The following is a 20,776-nucleotide window of genomic DNA, read 5'->3' on the forward strand; positions in this document are numbered from 1 at the left end:
TCTGAGATAAATAACATGTGTGTCGCCTACTTCCAACAAAATTTGTCGGCAAATCAACCTCTAATAATTCTCTGTTTATATTCTCCTCTTGCCTGATAAGTATTATATTAATCCTGTTCGGTTCGGGGAAAGAAAAACAAAAACAAGCCTGTGTCTTGTACGCGTTGGTGGCTGAGAGACATCGGTGAAGAAGTTGACAAACTATGGTAACATTAGAAACTCCACTAATTGGTTGCTTCAGAAATTCTTGTAAATATGTCACACCGAAAATTGCTGGATCCGAATCATAAATTACCTATTGCCCCCACAGAAATCCAAATTCATCATCTTAAAAGAGAATTACAATTTTGGGCTAGGAAACAAAATATTGAAAAAGTTCCACTTGAAAGCAAGAAAATTGTCACACTAATGTTCATGTAAAACCAGCATATATATGCCATCAAACTGCTTTCAAGCTGATTCACTGCCTCTTGGAGAACCATGGTTATCTTCATCATCTTCAACAGGGCTCCTATCACCCCTGCGGATGGGGCTTGGGCTGCGACTGCGACTGCGGCTGCGGCTGTGACCATTTTCTTCAGCAGGGCTTCTATGCCTTCTATCCCCGTTCTTGTCTCCTTCAACATCGTTAATAGGGCTTCTACTCTTTCCCCTGGGACTCCTACTGTAATCGGATCTGCGATCCTGGGGGGAGAGGCTACCCCTCACTCGTGGGCTCCTCCCTTCGGGTGTACGATCGTGCTTCCTCCCCTTGGATGGTGGTGGTGAAGCCCTACGCCTCTTAGGGCTCCGGCTGTCTTGAGGACTCCTTGATCTTCTCTCCAAACTCCTTTCTCTCCTCACAGGTGATCTGGATCGACTGCACATTAAAAAAGAAGAAAAGAATGATTGAGTTTAAACCAAAATTATGCAGAAATAGGTCAATATCACATAGATACTTCAAAACCCGCTACTCCCGCCAAAGATTTGCTTCAAAGACCTTTGACAGATCAGGCACAGATCAAAGGCAAGCAGTAAAAAGTCCGGGAAAAATCTCATGAGAAAAGGGATGATGATAAACCTGTAACTATGACCCCTGCTGTAACTACGGCTTCGACTTCTGCCTCGCCTTGGACTTGGTGAACGTGAATGACTACGCCCTCTGCATATAAAATAAATAAATAAATCAGAACTGCAGAATGTCAAAAGGCAGAGAGAGAGAGAGAGAGAGAGAGAGAGAGAGAGAGAGAGAGAGAGAGAGCACACACTTGGTTTTCTTTGGACTATTCTGGCAGTTTCTTTCAATGTGCCCTCGTTCTCCACATCGATAACACTTATTCTTCCAGTCCCCAGCTTTGCAATCTCGAGCCCAGTGCCCATCAAGTCCACAATTGAAACAGCGTCCTGATCCAGGAGGAGGCCCTCTCCCAAGATACTCACGAGATCCGCCAGGACCGCGTGGTGCCTGAATGCAAGCCAGACATCAAGCAAAATATTAGTAACACTTTCTGCTACATTACGAGCGGAGGGAGGGAGCACAAATATCAGGCAAGACAAAAAATAATTATAAAACTAGACCCATGCCACTTTATTTAATGATACATCAATTGGGCAAACAACTATTCAGGGGTTAAACTCTGCAATGCATGATAACAAAAATCAAACAAAAAACATGGGTCAGGAACCACTGGCAATAATATACTAGTAGCACACATTGCCAAAATATGAGAAGCATTCTAAGCAAATAAGTCAGAACATACCCCCCTTGCAAATTCCACAATTAGACGGCTCCCATCAACATCCCGACCGTTCAGGCTATATCTTGCATCATCAGCATCCCGAGGGTCACTAAATTCCTGTTTTTAAGTAAAAAAAGATAGAACAAGCGGAAGATAAAATTTGCAAAAATAAAACAGATCATTTGAGAAGGAAATAGATGATGAAACCACAATAATCAAGTGGAAGAATGGATGAGCACATGCCCGTGCATGTGTGCGCCTATGTGTAAGTGAGAGAGAGAAAGAGAGAGAAGGGTACAGAATAACATACAACAAAGGCAAAGTCGCGCTTCATATCCACATCACGTACTCTGCGTAAACGGGTTCCAGAAACAGTAAGGCCATCATGACACAAGCATCAAAGGGATGATACTTCGCCCCTCACAGATCAACTAAACACCACTTTGAGATTGTTGCCATTTCCATTAAAAAACGCAATAATATTATAGAAAGACTCGCCAAATCCACCAATTGGACCTCTCACCAAGACCTCCAGGTTTGGCAAAAGCCAAGAAACCTTCAACAAGATCATTGAAGTTAAACCAAAGGGACACGTGGAGGGGTGAAATGTTCTCACGAAGATAGAAGAAATACACACTTAAGTAGCACAAGCACTGGCTTGGCAAAGGTTTCATTGTCTCCTAAAAACCATATTCTTAAATTTGGACAACCTCCAATGACCACTAATCCAGCACAGAAAGTAAAAGACGGCAAAATACCCAAAAGCAGATAGGAATACAAATATAGGATTTATTCACTGTTAATTGCATAGAGTGTCGAATGGGTAAATACACAAACATATATTCTCAATGATGCTTGCTTATTTAATGGAACTGGAAGTCCCAATGAGTCTTATGGATTTGTACATGACGGTAATACAGTATGGAATTGCAAACAGGAAAAACAATGACAAAAGGACAGACTCGCGTATACTCCATTGAACTGTGAAAACTCATGAAGCATTCAACCAAGCAGAACAATCAAGAATTGTCTAACCCTTTTTTTCTATGTAACATAACCATCCCAAAACACAAGGAATCTCCTATAACTCATAAAAATCATTTTGCTAACCTTCCATATCTGCTAAATACGTCTTCAAGTTCGCGTGATCTTGTCCGTGATGACAAGCGACCAACATAGAGCCGTGATCCACCATGACGGTCATCATGTCGAGGCATCTTACCTGCAACAAATATGAGTCATCTTTGAGCGCAACCATACCCACTATTTCACAACTTTAAAAGCATACATATGGAATTACATATTCAGAAATTCATCTTGGAAATAAAGATGGGAAAAAAAAAAAAAAAGGATTGCATCCCAAACCGTACAAGGAGGTAAATAACCAAGCTTATTACAGAATCCATAAGATAACACTCGAATAAGTTGTTTGGATTCATAGCAAAGCAATGTTCCATATTATTCTTGGTGGAAACAAAATTAAGAAAAAAGAATAAAATGAGAAAAATACCAAATACCAAATTCTAAAAACCAAACCACTAATTTCACAGATTTCTATAAAGAGAATGCAGACATACAAATTAAATGAATAGTGCCATTTATGCTCCCTGAGATACAGACCCACAAAACTCTTTTCCTATTTTGCTAGCCGAAAGGTCATCAAAAATAAAAAGTATAAACAGACCAAGGGGGAAAAAAAGCTTCAATCCAGAAGCCAAAGATATAACCTAAATACTTCATATGCATAATTCAAGCATACTTCAATATATTCATGGCCAATTCAACCAAAAATATTTTCGACCAAAACAAAAAATTCAACCAAAAATATCACAAACTATGCATACACATACAACAAAAATAGCCGAATCTTAATCCTTTTTCTGTGTCCTGGAATTCATCTATTTGGTAGCTCATTGACCACAGAAATTCGGAAAAATAAAAAGACTGAATAGGTTGGAAGTAAATCTAATCGGAAATATAAATCCCTAAATCTCAGAAATTGTTGCAGGGAAGAAAAAGAGAGAGGGAAAGAGGCGCACCTGAAGAAGACGAGGCTAGCAGTATCCAACCCTAGATTTCTTTCAGCAAAACGAACTTGTTTTCCTCTCTTTGTATTTATAGCGCAGGATAAGATTTTTAAAGACAAGTATTTGTAACAACCCTTCAATTCGTTTAAATTTACGAGTCCAACCATGCTGCTGAGTGCCGACAAGACAATGACTGCTGGAGATGAAAATAAAATAAAGTTTTCACACCGTCTTTCTCTTTTTATTCACTTTCACTTCAGTTTGTTTTTCTTGTTTTCTCTTTTCTTTTATCCACTTTACTAATATAGATCGAATAGAAACCAATTTATTTTTTTCCGAATAGTGAAAAAACCAATATTTTCCGAGAAACGAATTTGGTGGCTGATGCTTTTGCTAATTTCGAACACAAAGTTTCTCTCACTAATTGGTTCTACAATTTTAGATTTGGTTGGTGACCCCCTTGCAATTATTTTGTTTTATCAACTCCAAACTCGTTTTTGCCAACGGGATCTAGCCTAGTGGAAAAGAGCTTTGACTTGCAGATCAAAGATCTCAAGTTCGAATTCCCATGACATCATAGTTGTGTGTGTGTGAGAAATCTTCATCCCCTATAGTTTAGACTATAGCTTGTACGCAAATAAAAAATCAACTCCGGACATCCTCCGACTAAGTAGAAAGTGGGTACTACATGTGTAAATATCGAATAAATTTTAAATCTAATAAGAGGATATCAAATTACAAATATAGCATCATACACTTGAAAACAAAACATTCACAAGGAAATCCAAATATACCCGGGGCATACAGTTTGATATGAATCTACAACTTGTACCAGTGTTTGATCTCACTGATACAGTCCTATTATATTACATCTCTCCCCTCTCAGTTCTGCTCCTTGGTAGTTTTGTAGAACATACACCATCTCTATGGCAGTCACTTGCCATCAAGGTTGCGCAGTAGTTCTTTAGCCACGCAGAAGCAGATTCGAGGATACGAAGCTCGCCACTAAGGAGATCCTGAGCCATTTGCCTCCGGTGAGAAAGTCTTTCACACGTAACAGGAGAACTCACCGGCCCCAAAGACTATGCATGCACTCAAAAAGCACAAAAACGAGTTACTACATGTGTATTCAGATGTGCATACGTAAATCAAAGATGAGCATAAGTTATTCCACCCTCTTTATATGTTTATTACTGCTGCCCAAATGCCTATGAGGCAAATATGTTACAATATGCAGCTGATTCAACATACCTCTGTTGGAGATAAGCAAACAAATTTAAGCAACATTTGTAATTGGTGTACTGTCGCGTGAAATAATGCATTATAACAAAAAATAATGAACTCTTGTTGGACTTAGATTAGGCACATTCGGCAAAAGAATCAGAGAAAGAAAGGGCTGAAAAATTAGCATCTCTACCTTAACAGATGCATCATAATCCTCAGCTAATTGGGTTAATGTTGATATCAACATCTGATGGGCTTTAATCTCTCTGCAGTTGTTCGTTAAAGGACGCCGAGCCAATCGTCCATCATGTTGTGCAGCTTCCTCGACCAGGTCACTAAGTTCTGAATACCAAGAAACAATGAAGAAAAATTTAATGATGTGGTCATAAAAGGGTAAAATGAGCTCGGAATCATATCAAACAATGCATGACACCAAGGTAACATGAAACACACCTTGAGGAGAGGTGCAACATTGAACACGAGCAAATGCACGAAGTGATTGTGGAATTCCTTTCCCTTTTCCACTACCAGACCTGATTTCCCTATGCGGTGACAGGATTATTATTAATCAGAAATAGATTTTTCATCACAAGATATCATGTCAACATGCGGATAAACCAAATAAACAACATTATTATATACAGCCATAGAGCAACTAACCAGTAAACTACTTAAGCTCACAAAGACTTTGCCAGTAGTGATTTAAGTGAACAAGTGCACAATATATAAACACAAAAAACAGAATATTTGGTGACTTCACAAAGTGCCACTAGATGCAAGGGATAAAGACCATCATGTAGGCAAAGGAACAGGAAGAGGGGAAAAGGAAAAGGGGAAAAAAGTGAGAGATAAGTCCATGCATCACTACCAACTTGATAGTGAAAGAATCCATTGAAGAGCTGAAACCATTGTCATCTTTACTGACTGGTCTGTGATGTCTCTTCAAAAGTTCCAACTTCATTTCACGAAGGTTGTCATGATGAGGTATGCTGCCCTGGATCTGGACCTGAAAATAGAGCCACAGGCACCCCTAACAATGAACTTCAATTTTTGAGGGAATTTTTTAAAGAAAGGAAATCTGATTTACCTAATATCGTTTATGTGAAGGTGGAGTCCAATCAGATGATAGTCATGTTTGTACTAGAAAATTAAGGAAACAAAACAATTAATGACAATACTTTTGGGGCACATGGAGATTCTCTTCACAATAATTCCCAATCGATATGTTATAAGCATCTATACGACATGTAAACAAGACCAGAAGCTTATAGGAACACTGACCGAGTTTCATAACTCTCAAACTCAAGACTCCTGAATTGTAGTATATATGCTACCATGAAAGCCAATCCAACTTATCAAAGAGGTTCAGACCCAAAAGGAAAAAACTTATCACAGACGTTTTTATTAAGTACTAGGCCCAAAAACAAAAATTCTGAAAATAAAAACAGAGCTAGTTCTGTTATTAAAACAAACTTTTAGTCGATGTGTTAAATAAAACACATCAAGTTTTTATATTTTTGGTTTGGTCAGAAAAATACATCAAACAAGAAGTATAAATTAAGCTACAGAAAGATTATCCCGCAATAACAAAGCATGTGTTGTGAATACTCAAATTGAAGACCAAGACTGACCTGGTCATGAATGTTGTATGGAAGGGTAAACCCAAAGTCCAACAGCAGGGTAGCATTTGAAAATTTTCCATATCTTATTAGTACCTATACAAATATATCAAAGTGAAGTCTAGAGTTACAACTATAGATGAGTAATGCTGCAACATACCCATAGTCACAGAGTTACAACCCAGGATGTTGCCATGTATATTATCCATTCATAACATATAAACGCATGCTGGAACAAAAGCATGATATGGGAGATTTATGAAAAGACAATACATGACAGACAGTAATGAAAACCGAACTTCCAGTAATTTCTAAACATTAAACCCACTGCATATCTCAAGATTTATTGTGTTGCTTTTTTCTCTAACAAAGATCCTATGTGCATGTGCTGTGATCCTATGTTAAATTAAGAGTTATGCTAAGTCATTACTACAAATACATAAGAAATTAGCAGAAGGTCATGAAAATTTCAAACCCAAACAAGACACATCTAACGCAAGTATGAATGAAAATGTTAATGAACTATCTACCAAAAACAAAGACAAATTCATCAATTTTTCAAACCAAAAAAAAAAATTCAAAAGGGTACATGTAATTCTTTAAACAGGGGAGAAAGTCATCCCAATTAAGTAGCATCTAACCTGTTCACCAGGAGTATAATTACGATCAGCAAGTACCTGCCCAGAAACAAGTAGCATATGCCACAACTTATCTCAATAACTAAACCAAAAGAAAGAAAAATGAAATAAAAAATAATTAATTTCCATAAGAGTGCAGACTGAATTCCTATTACCAAATGAATAAGCATGGCAGAAAATCAACACACCGAGAGAAAGAGAGGGTACCTCTGAAAAAAGTTTGTCTTCATCACTCAACACAATTGATTCTGAAGTCCCGTCATGATTTGAAAAATCAGCAAATGGGATCTAGAGAATAATTTAATAATCCAAACAATTATGCAACTACAAAAAGGCACACATTAAATTAAACTCCATCATAACAATATTTACTTGAAATCTGTATAAATGTTTACCAGGGAATAGCCCTTTGTGCTTCCCCATGCTCGAGAAGTAACTGTAAAATCCATGGCGAACCAGCGAGAATAAGTTTTAAAAGATCTTTAAGAGATGCAACTGCCACAAGTAATTTGGATGCAATTTTAAAGTTTTAGGGGCACTCCAAGTCCTAAAGCATGTAACATGCCTACCCCACCATTCCCTAATTTTATTCAAAAGTTGTAATTAAGTGCAATTGGAGCAAATAATTCTGACAGATTAGAACAAGTAAATGGTTTAAAGCGTAGTTGCTTACCTAAAGCATATGCATGCATGAAATCCTCATAGGTGATACTTTCGAATGTTTCAGGAAAGTTCTTGAGAGCCTGAAAATATATCTTAACAATATTCATAATCTAAGAGGCAATAACTAAGAAGAAGTGCAACAACCCCATGTCCCAAAACCATTAGCTAGAGAATAAAACAATCAAAGTACATCATACCGTCCTAATTGCCAAAAACTCCTGTTGTATTTGAGATCTTTGATTAATTGTTTCCTGATACACAGAGCTTTGACGAATCATCTCCAGCTCACCTTCGCTCCAAAATATCTAAGAATATACAAATAACATCCATGTCAAATATGGTGCAAATTGCTGTGATTCAAGAAATGTATACAACCATACAAATTAAAAACACGTTATGGACTAATATCAGGTAGATTCTTATTTCAATTGACAGAATAACAACATAACGTGCTAAATTTCTCCAGCAAAAACATTATCCACATGCCAAGAACATTTAATCTAAACCCCAATAGGAGCCTAAGAATGGGAAGGGGCAAGTTAAAAAGCATAACACTCACTGTGTTATGCATCTCCTCTGGGCGAGGAAGACGGCTTATGTAAGGGGCCCATTCAGAATCCTGCATAAACAAAAACCTCAATCTCTGCAACAAAATCTTTCCACATTTTCAAGTAAACCAGTACCATAAATAAAAACCAAAAATGAAGTAAACCACAGAACAGTAATGTTACATGGCCCATTTTCTGCTCAAGCAAAACGACAATGGCCAGCTTGGCAACATCGCCAACATCATCACTTAGCAAAGCTTTCAGTTCAGGATTGAGATTATCCGGAGCTAGCTGCTGCAATTTCAATTAACTAAACTCATTAACCATAAATTGATACTTAATTCTGTTATTAGACTCTTAATGATTTTGGTGTTAAGATCAAACGGCACCACATACCGCGTTGAATGGAACCTTCAATATGCAGTCTCCGGCTCTTATGGTCTTCGAAGCAAACAGAGACCTTCCGTAGGCCGATTTCCCAATCGAAAGCACGGACGATATCTTGGTGCTGGCCTTGCGCTCCAACCACGGCAAGAAGTCGTCCAATTCCTCGACCTGACAGAGAGAATGCAACGAGGCTGAGATGTGGGAGTTGAGCTTGGTGCTTGGAGTATGGGAGAGGCTGAGATTTGGACGACGAGGACACCAGTGTTTGCTGATTTTTCGAGCTCCCAGCAGCATTGCGTTGCTGGGACCAGACGTCGTCGTTTTCGGTTCTGTAGAGTGTTGGCGCTATATTGGCCTAAGAGCATCTCCGCCCCCAAAAGCAAGGGCAGGGCAAAGGCAAGGCAAGGTTTGTCACTTTTTTTGTGAATAGTGGCAGCTCTGGCCTTTTTTGTTTCCACTCCAAAGGGCAAGGGCAAGGACAATTACTATTTATTTTCTATTTTTTATACTTAAATCATTAATTTTAGCGTGGGAAGTGAAAAATATGACTAGCTATTTATAAATATAAAAATTCTGAAAAATTTTGGTTTTTTTTTCCGTTGCTAATGTCATCGATGACATCAGCAAACCCATGCAAGATTTGCCTTTGGGCCTGCCCAAGCGTGTGGACCCCATCAACTACCCGGTCTTGACATTGGGCGCAAGAACCAAATGCTGGGCCTAGGCCGCCTCCTGCCCGGCAAAAGAGCAGCGCTGGAGGTGCTCTAAGGGTGGGCATTGAGACCGGAAAAAGGAATAACAAGTCGGACCGGAAAAAAATTGTGTTGACTAAAAAGTCAACAAATCGGTAACGGACCGGAATAGACTGGTTTAAACTGGTTTTGGTATCAGTTTCACACCTTATAAAACCGGATTAGACCCACTGTGTCTTTTTTTAATTTTTTTAAAGTTATTTAAGTCCAATGCTAAATTTCTAATCTTATAACTAATATTTTTCCAAGCTCAACTTTAAAGCACCTTTTTTTTCTAGGCCCAATCATCTCTCTTTGCATGAAATTGGGTCATTTGTGAATTTTTAAGCCCAAAAAACAAAACAAAAATTGTTGTATTTTATTATATTAAAAAAAAACATATGGTCCAAATACCGAAAACTGCACTGGAACCGGTTTAAATTAGACTAATTGGTTTCATAAATTTTTTTCTCCAAAACCTGACCAAACCGCACCAGTTGAATAGTACCAATTTCGGTATGAGGTAGAAACCTGGCCTAACCGCACCTACCCGTATATTGGCCTATCCACGCGGAGAAGGTATCGCACCATTTTCTTTAAACAACCTTTTCTATTACGATAGGCAATAATATACTAAACTCACACACACAACACGTATACTAGAACTTGAACCGCTTTTAAGGGTTAAGCTTTGTGATTTACTTGCTAGGATAACTTCTTCGAGTTTAAGGTATAACTGTTGCATGAATCGGGTGATTAGTGTGGATTATTTCATACAAATTGTTTCATATTGAAATTGAAAAAGAAAAATAATCTGAATCACGTGTTCAAATAAAATTCTATATAATCACTGCCTAAATTAGTAGTCTTACAACATACATATAGAACATGCCAAATCAAATTGTTTGTGAAGAGAAAAGGCTTCTTTCAAACTATATTGATAGAAACAATATTTTCCAACTTGTTGCAAGACCTACTTACAAGGTGAGGTTATAATTAAATTTTGATATAATCACTCACGGTGTATTTTGGATGAATTGAAAAGTTAGAATTTGCACTGACGAAGATATGACATTCAACATGTATGACTTTAGACCATCTCCAACTCAATGGGTGGAAACTCAAATTTTGAGTTTTAAGTCCGAAAATCTTCTCCAACCCAAGTATTTTGGGGGGTGAAAATTTGAGAAATCTCAAAACTTGACTGGAAAATTCTAGTCTCTTTAATGCTTGGACTGATAATTTTGTGGGCCCAAAATCTGCTTTAATTTTTTTTATTTTTGGGGCTGGAAGCCCACGTGATGGCCAGCCCGCTGACAGGTGCGAAAAAGCAGATTCCCATTTCCTTTATTGATGGCCAACAGCTACTTTTTCAAATAATTTGATATGCTTATTTTATTTTATTTTTATTTTATAAATTTATATATATTCCAACAACTATAAAATCAACGATTATGATTCATTTTAGGCAATCTCAACGGTAAAATTTCACATCCAACGGCTCAAATTTAAATTCAACGGTCAAAATAATATTTATAATTAATCTAAGTCAGATCCAACCCCAACACTTATTCCAAACTCTATAAATAGCCATTCATTTGGTAAATAATCCACCAAAAATCATTGTTTTCCTTTCTCCCTTTGTTATAATTTTTCATTTTACATTCATTCTTGTTGTTTATCTTTATTTATAATTATCGTTTATCTTTTTTATGATTGTCGTTTATTTTTCTATGATTAGTCTTTTTTTAAATTCAATGATAAACCATATAATTCATTAAAATCACATAACCACTTTTATAATTTAAACACACTTACATAATTTAAACACACAACATAGCTCATTGCCCCTCTCATTCGCATCTCCAAATGTGGTTGATCAAATCATATCTTAGATTGTGATGCACTTGCGAAGCATGAACTCTATTATGACGGACCATGTAGTCTGAGATAGTTTGTCTGTCTTGGTTTATATCGTACGTGATAGTTGGCTCAAGCTCATAAGCAAGTCTTGCTCTTGCTCTTCTAGATGTTCGTGGACAATTGTCCTCATCATCAAATTTTGCATCTAGATGCTCATACTCATCCTCAACAATCATGTTGTGCAATATTATGCACATCATCATGATTGAATGAAGTTATTCTTTGCGCCACATACGTGCAGGTCCCCTAACAATTGCCTATTGAGCCTGAAGTATTCCGAAGGCTCTTTTGACATCCTTCCTATAAGCCTCTTGTTTTTGGGCAAATAGTATGTCGACACTAAAACTTAACAGATAGAGATGAGTGCAACTTACAAGTGATGTGGACGATCTAGGGATTGATTGAGTGCTTGACGCTGACTCTTCCTGTTCTCAGATGCTGATCCTGAATAGAAGGAAGCCGAGGCTCATGAGGTCTATGGAACCGGTGTGGAACCAGCCTAAGACCCTCCGATGCCGAAGTAAGTTTGTTTCTAAGAGCTTTTGCTATTAACAATGTATTTAACATAAAAGTCAAGCTGAAAAGTCTTACCCTTATATTGTAGTGAAGGGGCCTATTTATAGAGGGCATTTGATATGCTCTTAGTACTTAATTTTGATGTGGGACTCGTGGGAGGGCCCTCTGAGGTTGACACGAGTCTTCAGATATTTCGGGAGGGTCCTTTGAGGTTGATTCTGCAGAATCGGTAGAAGGTACCGATTGTGGACTCCGCTAGGAGGTGTCGACCGTTCACTTCCTCGGGCTATATCATCGGTAGCCGATACCGTTTGTTCGCAGCCTTGGGCAATTGGGGAGTTTCACTAATCCACGTGTCATTGAATTAGTGGAGGGTCAGATATGGTACAAATAGTAGTCCCCCAAGTTACCGATTGAGAAGCGACTTCTTGGTTGGGGACTTGAATTTGTCTTCGGCATTCTGATCCGGACACGATGGTCTCGTTCTTGCCGATGATGGTCATGTAGTCCCCCAAGTGCCCGAGCGAGTGAGCTTGGAAAAGAGACGGCATGTGGTACCGAATGTTCCGAGAGGCTAGGGTAGGTCTTGTTTTGGGGACGCCTGCCGTTCGGCGCGAGTGGAGAGTGAAAACTCATCAATATGCGCCTGCCGTTCGGCACGAGAGGTGAGTGGAAACTCATTAATGTGCGTCTGCCGTTAGCCAGTGAAGTTTGTGTCCGAAAAATGGCGAGAGTTGCAACGTTTGGGGAAGGTGAAGCGTTCCTGAGAATTGGAGACGTTTCGAGTGACGACGGTTGGGCTCCCCCCTGCATGCATGACACATGTCGGCAGGGCTGCGAAGGGTCGAGTCGTTTCGCATCCCGATGCTAAGTTCGTCCTATAAACGTGAAGAGAGACGAGGGTTGGAATACTTGAAGTTTGTGAGGGCAATCAGAGCTTGTGACTGATGACATTTGGGGCAATGCCGGGCATGTCATTGTATGACCAGGCGAAGACTTCTGTATTAGCGCGCAAAAAAGTGATGAAATCGGCCCGTAGTGCCTAACCCAAGGTGGTACCGATTCGGAGAGGGTTGTGCTTCGGAGAGGGTGACCGATTCTAAATCTTCAACGGGTTGCGCTTGTGGGGTGACTGCCTCATCCCTGGGATCATCTGGTTTGTCCGCCCCCTACCGTTCGGTACAATCATTTTGGCAGAAACTGAGTATGCTTCGCGAAACGTAGCTCTTGCCGATTCCTTCGTTGTCGAAACGTAACATATCCGTGCACTCAATTGATTCCCTCACACCTGGCCGACGCCAGCGTGTATGGGGAATTTGAGGAGAAGCATGTGTGGTGACAGCATGGCTTTCATTTTCGTGAGCGTCGTCCTACCGATGATGGCATTGTATGCCGTTGGGCAATTGACTACTAGAAAGTGAGTGTAGATGACCGTTCGTCTAGGGATAGTGCCGACGGCGAACGGGAGCTGAACACTGCCGATCGGTTCAACTACGTCACCAGAGAAGCTTAGGAGAGGGGTGATATCTTTGTTTAGGTGCTGAGGATCTATATCGAGGGCATTAAAAGCGTCGGCAAATAGCACATTGACCGAACTGCCGGTGTCTATGAGGATCCGGCCGACATCGAAGTTTGAAATATCGGCTCGTATGATCATAGGGTCGGAGTGGGGGAAGATGATGCCTTTTTCTTCCTCTTCAGAGAAGATGATAGGTTCCCAACCGATTCCCTGAATTTTGTTGTTGTGTCCTCCCACTACGCTGAGGATCTGGCGGTGCCGAATGGCACAAACATAGTTTTTAACGGAACGATTGCTGGTTTCGGCGATGGGCGCCCCTCCACTGATCATATTAATCTGCCGATTCGATGGTTCGTCCGATGCCGTTTTTGTACTTAGGTATTGATCCAGCTTTCCTTCATTGATGAGGCGTTCGACAATTTTTCGAAGCGCGATACACGATTCTGTATCATGGCTGTTATACTGATGGTATCGCCAGAAGACTCATGTGTCCTTCTTGTTCTGTCAAGGGAGCTGGCGGTTGTTCGGCTTCCGTATCATCTGATTTTCTGTTAGGAGGACGTGCTCGTAGGTGGTGTTGAGCAAAGTGAAAATTTCCTCTGGTCGATTCTTCTTCGGATCTCCGAAGTTGCTTCGCCTACTGAAGTCCTTGCCCCTTTTGTTGCTGGCCTGCCGATCCTGGAAGTTGTCCTTCCGCTTGTTTCGTGCTTCATAAGGAGCAGAGGCAAGGGATGCCGTTTGGTAGGGGGCCTGATTCGTCGTCCGATTTGCTGGGAATCGGTCATAGTTTTGTGTCGAATGCCTATCGGTCGGTGCTATTTTGCTCAGTGATGGCGAAGCTGATCCTTTGGAATTAAAATGTTCAGCCTTGGAGTGGATAGCTGCCTGTTTCATTAGTTCGGCGTAGGTGGTCCAGTTGCTGCTGTGGACTAGATAGCGAAACTGAGATGACCGAAGGCCACTTTTGAAGGCACCGAAGGCTGCCCTATCATCAGTTTCCGGACATCGGGAATCTTCGTGGCTGAACCTAGCCGCGTATTCTCTTAGGGGTTCATCGTCTTGTTGCCGAACGGTATAGAGGTCATCGGCGGAATACAAGCGATCGGTTTGAATCATAAAATGGTTGAGGAAAGTTTGTTTCAACTGATCGAAAGAGTCAACTGTACCTGGTTCCAATCGGTAAAACAAATTTAAGGCAGCTCCAGCCAAGGTGGAGGGAAACAGTAAGCATTGGCCTTCGTCGGTGAGCCCTTTGCAACCCAAGGTTGATTGAAAAGTGTGGATGTGAGTTACGGGGTCTTCCACCCCTAAGTGGGTCTTCCACCCCTGAGTAGAACGATATTCGGAGTGCTTGGACCTATTTTTCGTGTCTGAATGATCGGATGCGACTGGTGAATGGTCCCGGTTGTACCTTTCCCCACGTTGGTGTCCGAGCTTGATTCTGTTCTTCCTCAATGTGGTTCATCTTATGGAGGAGAAGACGGATGGTGGGATCGGTGGAGGGGACATCGTCACCGAAAGGTTCTATTGCTCGGTTCTCTGTGTGTCGGCCAGCGTTGTGGCCCTGAGCTTTTTGATTTGCCGTTCGACTGGAGTTTCTCTCGTAGCTTCCTTTATGCCGATCGTTCTCTTTATTCGACCGGTGGCTATAGTGCTCTTGTTCGGTTCATTTTTACACATGATTTTTCATGTTATTCACCCACTATTTTGAGTTAGTTCTTGACATTTTATAGCTTTTTACTTCCTTTTTGTGTTTTCTTAGATTTTACCTTGGTTGGGATGAAAATGAGCTAAAAGTGCATTATTAGTTATAAATTCTGTTTTTGTTCATTTTCGTAGGTCAACTTCTTGGCCTGGGATCAACATGCTCTGGTGCTCGGATGAGGTCGTGATCTTCATGAGACTTGTTCCAATGGATGTTAACTACAACATATCCAAATTTGAGCTCCATTGGACAAGTATTGCCTATCCAACCAATCCAGCATGTTACCACAGCTCTGGAAATCCGGATTTGGCCAGCTTTTACCTCCTTTGTGTCATCTTAATTTCTTGTTACCATAACTCTTGGTAACAAGAAGTTACCTTAGCTTTGAGATATTTTCTGAAGCAATTGGCATCTTATTGAGGACAAAGCTTCATCATGGCAAGGGGACAATGGGCTAAGGCTTTATCAAAGGTGGTAGTTTAATATTAAAAGGTAAAAGCTGGAAAGGAGGAGAGAGGGAAGGAAAGGAATTGCAATCTGAAGTTGGGGGAGCCTTTTGAACGTGGGAAAGGAAGTCATTGAAGAGATTACACAGAGGAGAGCAGATTTTGGAGAGCTTGGAGCTTGGAGAAGGCCAAGGTGCAGCCAAGCTAAGTGGAGAAGAAAGCTTCCACCATTGATGACCTTGAAGCTTTCATCATTTTCTCAAAATCTGTAAACTCTTTCTAATTTTATTTTGAGTTTGTATTTGGAATGAGTATGAGCAACTAAACTCCATAGCTAGGGCTTAGGTTGAAGCCCTAAACATGATTACCTTATTGTTTTGATGCTTGAGTGTATGAATTTCTAGATATTGTTGATGAATTCCAATTCACCAAATTAATCTATCCTTGATGTGTGTTTTTCCTTGGTTGGCCATCTTTGAAAGCATGCTTCTTGAGATTGTTGGGATTATGTGTATCTTCATGTTATCCTAAGCAATAAATGGATGAAGTAAGAATCATCCATGTGAATTGGTTTCTTGAATACCTAATGTAAACACCATGCTATTAGGGTTCTTGTGATGTTCATATTCTCTTTGAACTTAATGGGTTTTTCTTGTAATTGAATCAAAGTACTAAGCACACCTAGATTCGATTATAGGGAAGGCACAAGTATTGTAGCACTCGTACTGCACTTTACGTACATTAGAGAGAATCAATGCGTCTTGAGCCACTCGTACTGGTCTTGATTGCGAACATCTTCATCAACACGTTTAGAGTTCATCACTTGAGTATTCATGAACATTGGTAGAATTGTTTAGGGTGGATTCCGAAACCCTAGTGTTTGTTACATCTTGATTCCACTCTTTGATAATTCATCTCTGCCTTTCTTATTCAATTTTAAAGTCCATTTACTTTCATGCAATAGAAATAGGTCACTTCAAACAAATCAAACCCCCCCCCCCCCAAATGTGTGTGTGAGTTGCGTGTTTGACACGTTATGTGTCTTTGTTACTAAATTTTATCTATTTCCATAATTGTTTTGGACTTTTGGTCCGCGTTGTGTTCTTGCATTTTCTGTGCTGAATCCAACCGTATAAAGAACGTGAATTTTGGACGTACGGTTGGAAAGTTATAGGCAAAACATTGGACAGAGGTCGAAACTGAAAAACAGAGAATTCGACTCTGCCCAAAAACGACCGGTCGCTTTTACCTGACGACCGGTCGCTTTTCACGTCAAAACAGAGAATTTCGACTCTGCCCAAAAACGACCGGTCGCTTTTACCTGACGACCGGTCGCTTTTCACGTCAAAATTTGAGTTTCGACTCTGCCCAAAAACGACCGGTCGCTTTTACCTAACGACCGGTTGCCAGACCAAAAACGACCGGTCGCTCTTACCTCACGACCGGTCGCTGGTCACTGTTCACAGCACATTTCCTTTTTTTTTTGTGTTTTGTTTGTTTCTTTTACATTTCTTTACTTTCTTTTTAGTTTTAAATTTGCATTTTTGCATTGTGGTGTGTTAGTTGAGTGTTCTCTTTGTACTCGAATTAGAACTTATAGGCAACCGACAAGTTCTTCGTGGGATCGACCCCGTACTTACATAATCTATACTTCGATAGATTCGTGCACTTGCGGGTATTTTTAATTGGTTGTTTGCACATTAAATTGTGTCCTTTTAGGAATGCAACAGCTCTTTAGAAGGTTCTGCTGATCGGTAGGAGATAGTGGTTCCTGGTGAGGTTGGAACGTAATCTGATTCATCTGTTTCCTCCAGGTCGATTGCGCCATACCTTCGGCGCAAAGGGGACTTTGGTCCAAGCGCCTCTAACCGCCGAGCGTTGATTTTTGCTCGAATCTGGATGGGTGATGGCTGCCGTTCCTTGCGCCGATCGTTGATCGTGTCCCGACAATCGGAGTACACTTGGTATTCTGGGTGACGCTCCCATGGGGAGGGTATGAACAGCTTTCGGGACGCAGATGGCTTGCCTACGGCTTGTTGCTTCCCTCTATCTTGAGCACTGGGCTTCCGTACGCTTTTAAATGACTTCTCTTGCCGAAGCTGCATGGTCCGATCCGGATTGTCCTGTAGTTGAGTTGAGTGCGTTTGCTGATCATGCAGTTGCCTCTGGGTGTCATCAAGTTTAGAGGCGAGGATATTGTTGTGCTCTTGCATTCTTGCCATTTCCCACTGTAGAGTTTCCACGCGGGCTTCCAGAGTATTTGGCCTAACAGGCGTCTCTGTCCACGGTGTGTGAAGCAGGGGAGCAGGGCTTGGCTCGCCGCCGATGCCGAGGATGGGGCCATCGGCCGGGAGGGACGAAGATGAATTCATTTTCTGGTCTCAGAGTTTTGAGATATGGGTTGATCGATAAGCGATTCTCACAAACGGCGCCAATCTGTCGACACTAAAACTTAACAGATAGAGATGAGTGCAATTTACAAGTGATGTGGACGATCTAGGGATCGATTGAGTGCTTGACACTAACTCTTCCTTTTCTCGGATGCTGATCCTGAATATAAGGAAGCCGAGGCTCGTGAGGTCTATGGAACCGGTGTGGAACTAGCCTAAGACCCTCCGATGCCGAGGTAAGTTTGTTTCTAAGAGCTTTTGCTATTGACAATGTATTTAGCATAAAAATCAAGCTGAAAAGTCTTACCCTTATATTGTAGTAAATGGGCCTATTTATAGAGGGCATTTGGTATGCTCTTAGTACTTAATTTCGATGTGGGACTCGTGGGAGGGCCCTCTGAGATTGACACAAGTCTTTAGATATTTCGGGCGGGTCCTTCGAGGTTGATTCTGCAGAATCGGTAGAAGGTACCGATTGTGGACTCTGCTAGGCGGTGTCGACCGTTCGCTTCCTCGGGCTATATCATCGGTAGCCGATACCGTTTGTTCGCAGCCTTGGGCAATTGGGGAGTTTCACTAATCCACGTGTCATTGAATGAGTGGAGGGTCAGATATGGTACAAACATAGTCTTTTTTTTGGAGTATCCGGTTGGGAAATTGTCTTAACCAATGTAGTCCAACGAGGGTATATACCATCAGCCAAGTAATAACCCAGATTGTATTCATTACCATTGACAACATATTGGATATGAGGAGACACTCCATTGACTACATCATTGAACAACGGGGAACGAGCTAGGATGTTGATATTGTTGTTCCATCCGGCAACTCCAAAAAAGGCATGCCATATCCAAGTGTCATACGAGGCCACTGCCTCTAGAACGACAGTTGGCTTATGCTTGTAGCCGGTAAACTGGCCTGCCCAAGCCTTGGGGCAGTTCTTCCATTCCCAATGCATTCAGTCAAGACTACCTAACATGCCTGGGAATCCTCTGCGACTAGCCTTGTGCAAGAGCCTGTAAAGGTCGGCCAGATTTGGGGAACGGAGGTACCACTAATCATACACAGCTTCAATAACGGAACAAAACTTTCGCAAACATTCAAGGGCTGTAGATTCACCCAATCTACAGTACTCGTCGGTAGAGTCTGCCGAGCATCCATATGCGAGCATTCGAAAAACGGCTGTTAGCTTCTGCTCTGGGGATAGACTTTGTCATCCACAAGCGTCTATCTTTTGGGTAAAGTATGGCTCATGTGCAACAACATCATTCAAGATGCAATAGAAAAGCTCTCTTCTCATGCGGAACCGCCTGCGAAAGTCCACTTGGGAATAAAGTGGTCTTTCACAGAAGTAGTCCTCCATGAGACTCTTATGGTGTTTTTCTCTCTTCCGATTCTTGTATTCATGGCCTGCAACAGAACCACCATGTTTGGATTGTTGAGCATATTGCTCCAGCAAAAACGTATGGTGTTGAATAGCCATTGCAACCCTCTGTTGATGAAGGTCATCATCATCATAATCATCATTGAAGAAATTTTGTATAGCCTTCCCACGTGAATTCATTGTAAGAAGGAGAATTGAAGGAGATTGTGTGGTCAATTCAGTAGAATAACACTTCTTAAATAGACAAGAGAATGAGATAACCTACATGTTTGAAAATAATTGAATGAAGATAGGAAAAGATAGGGAAAGATAAGGGAATCCAATAAAGTGAGATGAACAAAGATGAGCAATGGTTCATAATGTGATTGAAACAAGACAAGATGGGAAATGGTTCAGAAAATAATTGAATGAAGATAGGAAAAGAAAGGGAAAGATAAGGGAATCCAATAAAGTGAGATGGACAAAATAATTGAATTGAACTATGAATAGGAAGAGTGTGTATGAATTCGACAATTTGGATTAGATACGTACTTGGTTGTTTAAAATGTTCTTCTATGCTTAATGGATTCCTAATGCTTAATTTTAGGTTAGACAACAGATGATCAAATTAGGGAATTAGGAATACAAGGTTAGGACCAGACATCATGGCTTAATTATACTTTAGCTAGAATCAATCCATTAATCTAAATTGAACTTGGGAACTTATTAGCTTGAGTTAGTTATTTTTCTTTCTTTCTTATTTTCAATCTTTTGTAGTTTTTACAATTAAATCTTGTTTCCATTTCTGTTTTGTACAGAGAATCGAATTGAATCAATCTATCATCAATCCTCGTGGGATCGACCTCGCACTTACATATGCTATACTACCGAATGGCTCGTGCACTTGCGAGTATCACAAGTTGAGGATGCAGCTGAATCCATTTTGGTGCAGTGAATCCGACACAACATTAGCTAGGGTTTGAAGAATAATCCTTATTTAATTAGGATTATTCTTACCCAAAAATACGAGATTTGAATTAATCAATGAGATTCAGTGGAAATCTCATAATTGATTTAGGGAGATATTCCTATATTAAATCAAATATAATTCCCCTAATTAAATAGGATTTAATTAGGATAATTAATTGATTTAAAGAATTTCCCTTTTCCACGTGTCACCCGCTCATTGGTCGCCGAAATATATGCTCTCACATATTTGTCGGGTCGAACTATGGGAGGAGGGTGGACTACAAGCCTATGGACCAAGATTATAGGAAGAAGCTTTTTATAAAGGAGAAAACAATGGTTTTCTTAAGTAATCGATGTGGGACTTTTCTATTGCTTGCTACATTTTTTATA

At 40.4% G+C, this 20,776-nt stretch overlaps 2 protein-coding genes, 1 long non-coding RNA gene and 1 pseudogene across 6 annotated transcripts; 1 reads left to right on the forward strand and 3 right to left on the reverse strand.

The window, feature by feature from the left end:
• Positions 1–207: 207 nt before the first annotated feature.
• On the reverse strand, positions 208–3,878 carry LOC110745949 (serine/arginine-rich splicing factor RS2Z33-like). Of its 2 annotated transcripts, none has more exons than XM_088248295.1 (7): positions 3,758–3,878; positions 2,829–2,940; positions 2,029–2,068; positions 1,740–1,835; positions 1,248–1,444; positions 1,061–1,141; positions 208–859 (listed from the first exon to the last, which is right to left on the reverse strand). In XM_088248295.1, exons 2-7 carry the CDS (start codon positions 2,933–2,935, stop codon positions 451–453), a joined length of 930 nt encoding a protein of 309 aa, XP_088104421.1. In that variant the 5' UTR covers positions 2,936–2,940; positions 3,758–3,878; the 3' UTR covers positions 208–450. The 2 variants fall into 2 exon arrangements, with proteins under 2 accessions (XP_088104421.1, XP_088104422.1); XM_088248296.1 differs by having other exon boundaries at positions 2,029–2,274; positions 3,758–3,785.
• Positions 3,879–4,502: 624 nt separating this feature from the next.
• On the reverse strand, positions 4,503–9,213 carry LOC110745950 (SET domain-containing protein). Of its 3 annotated transcripts, none has more exons than XM_021946113.2 (13): positions 8,834–9,213; positions 8,621–8,728; positions 8,449–8,508; positions 8,087–8,194; positions 7,900–7,969; positions 7,622–7,662; positions 7,434–7,514; positions 7,230–7,265; positions 6,601–6,684; positions 5,842–5,975; positions 5,423–5,511; positions 5,163–5,311; positions 4,503–4,827 (listed from the first exon to the last, which is right to left on the reverse strand). In XM_021946113.2, exons 1-13 carry the CDS (start codon positions 9,116–9,118, stop codon positions 4,612–4,614), a joined length of 1,461 nt encoding a protein of 486 aa, XP_021801805.2. In that variant the 5' UTR covers positions 9,119–9,213; the 3' UTR covers positions 4,503–4,611. The 3 variants fall into 3 exon arrangements, with proteins under 3 accessions (XP_021801805.2, XP_021801804.2, XP_088105851.1); XM_021946112.2 differs by having other exon boundaries at positions 8,621–8,731; XM_088249725.1 differs by lacking the exons at positions 7,230–7,265; positions 7,434–7,514 and having other exon boundaries at positions 8,621–8,731.
• Positions 9,214–11,408: 2,195 nt separating this feature from the next.
• LOC110746889 (uncharacterized) lies at positions 11,409–19,618 on the reverse strand (annotated as a pseudogene).
• On the forward strand, positions 15,174–16,105 carry LOC148296987 (uncharacterized). The gene is made up of 2 exons (XR_015834077.1): positions 15,174–15,224; positions 15,353–16,105. It is a non-coding gene; the product is annotated as an uncharacterized LOC148296987 (long non-coding RNA).
• Positions 19,619–20,776: the final 1,158 nt, after the last annotated feature.

Source organism: Prunus avium, chromosome 2 (assembly GCF_965620075.1).
Source record: "Prunus avium chromosome 2, drPruAviu1.hap1.1, whole genome shotgun sequence".
Classification (NCBI taxonomy): Eukaryota; Viridiplantae; Streptophyta; class Magnoliopsida; order Rosales; family Rosaceae; genus Prunus; species Prunus avium.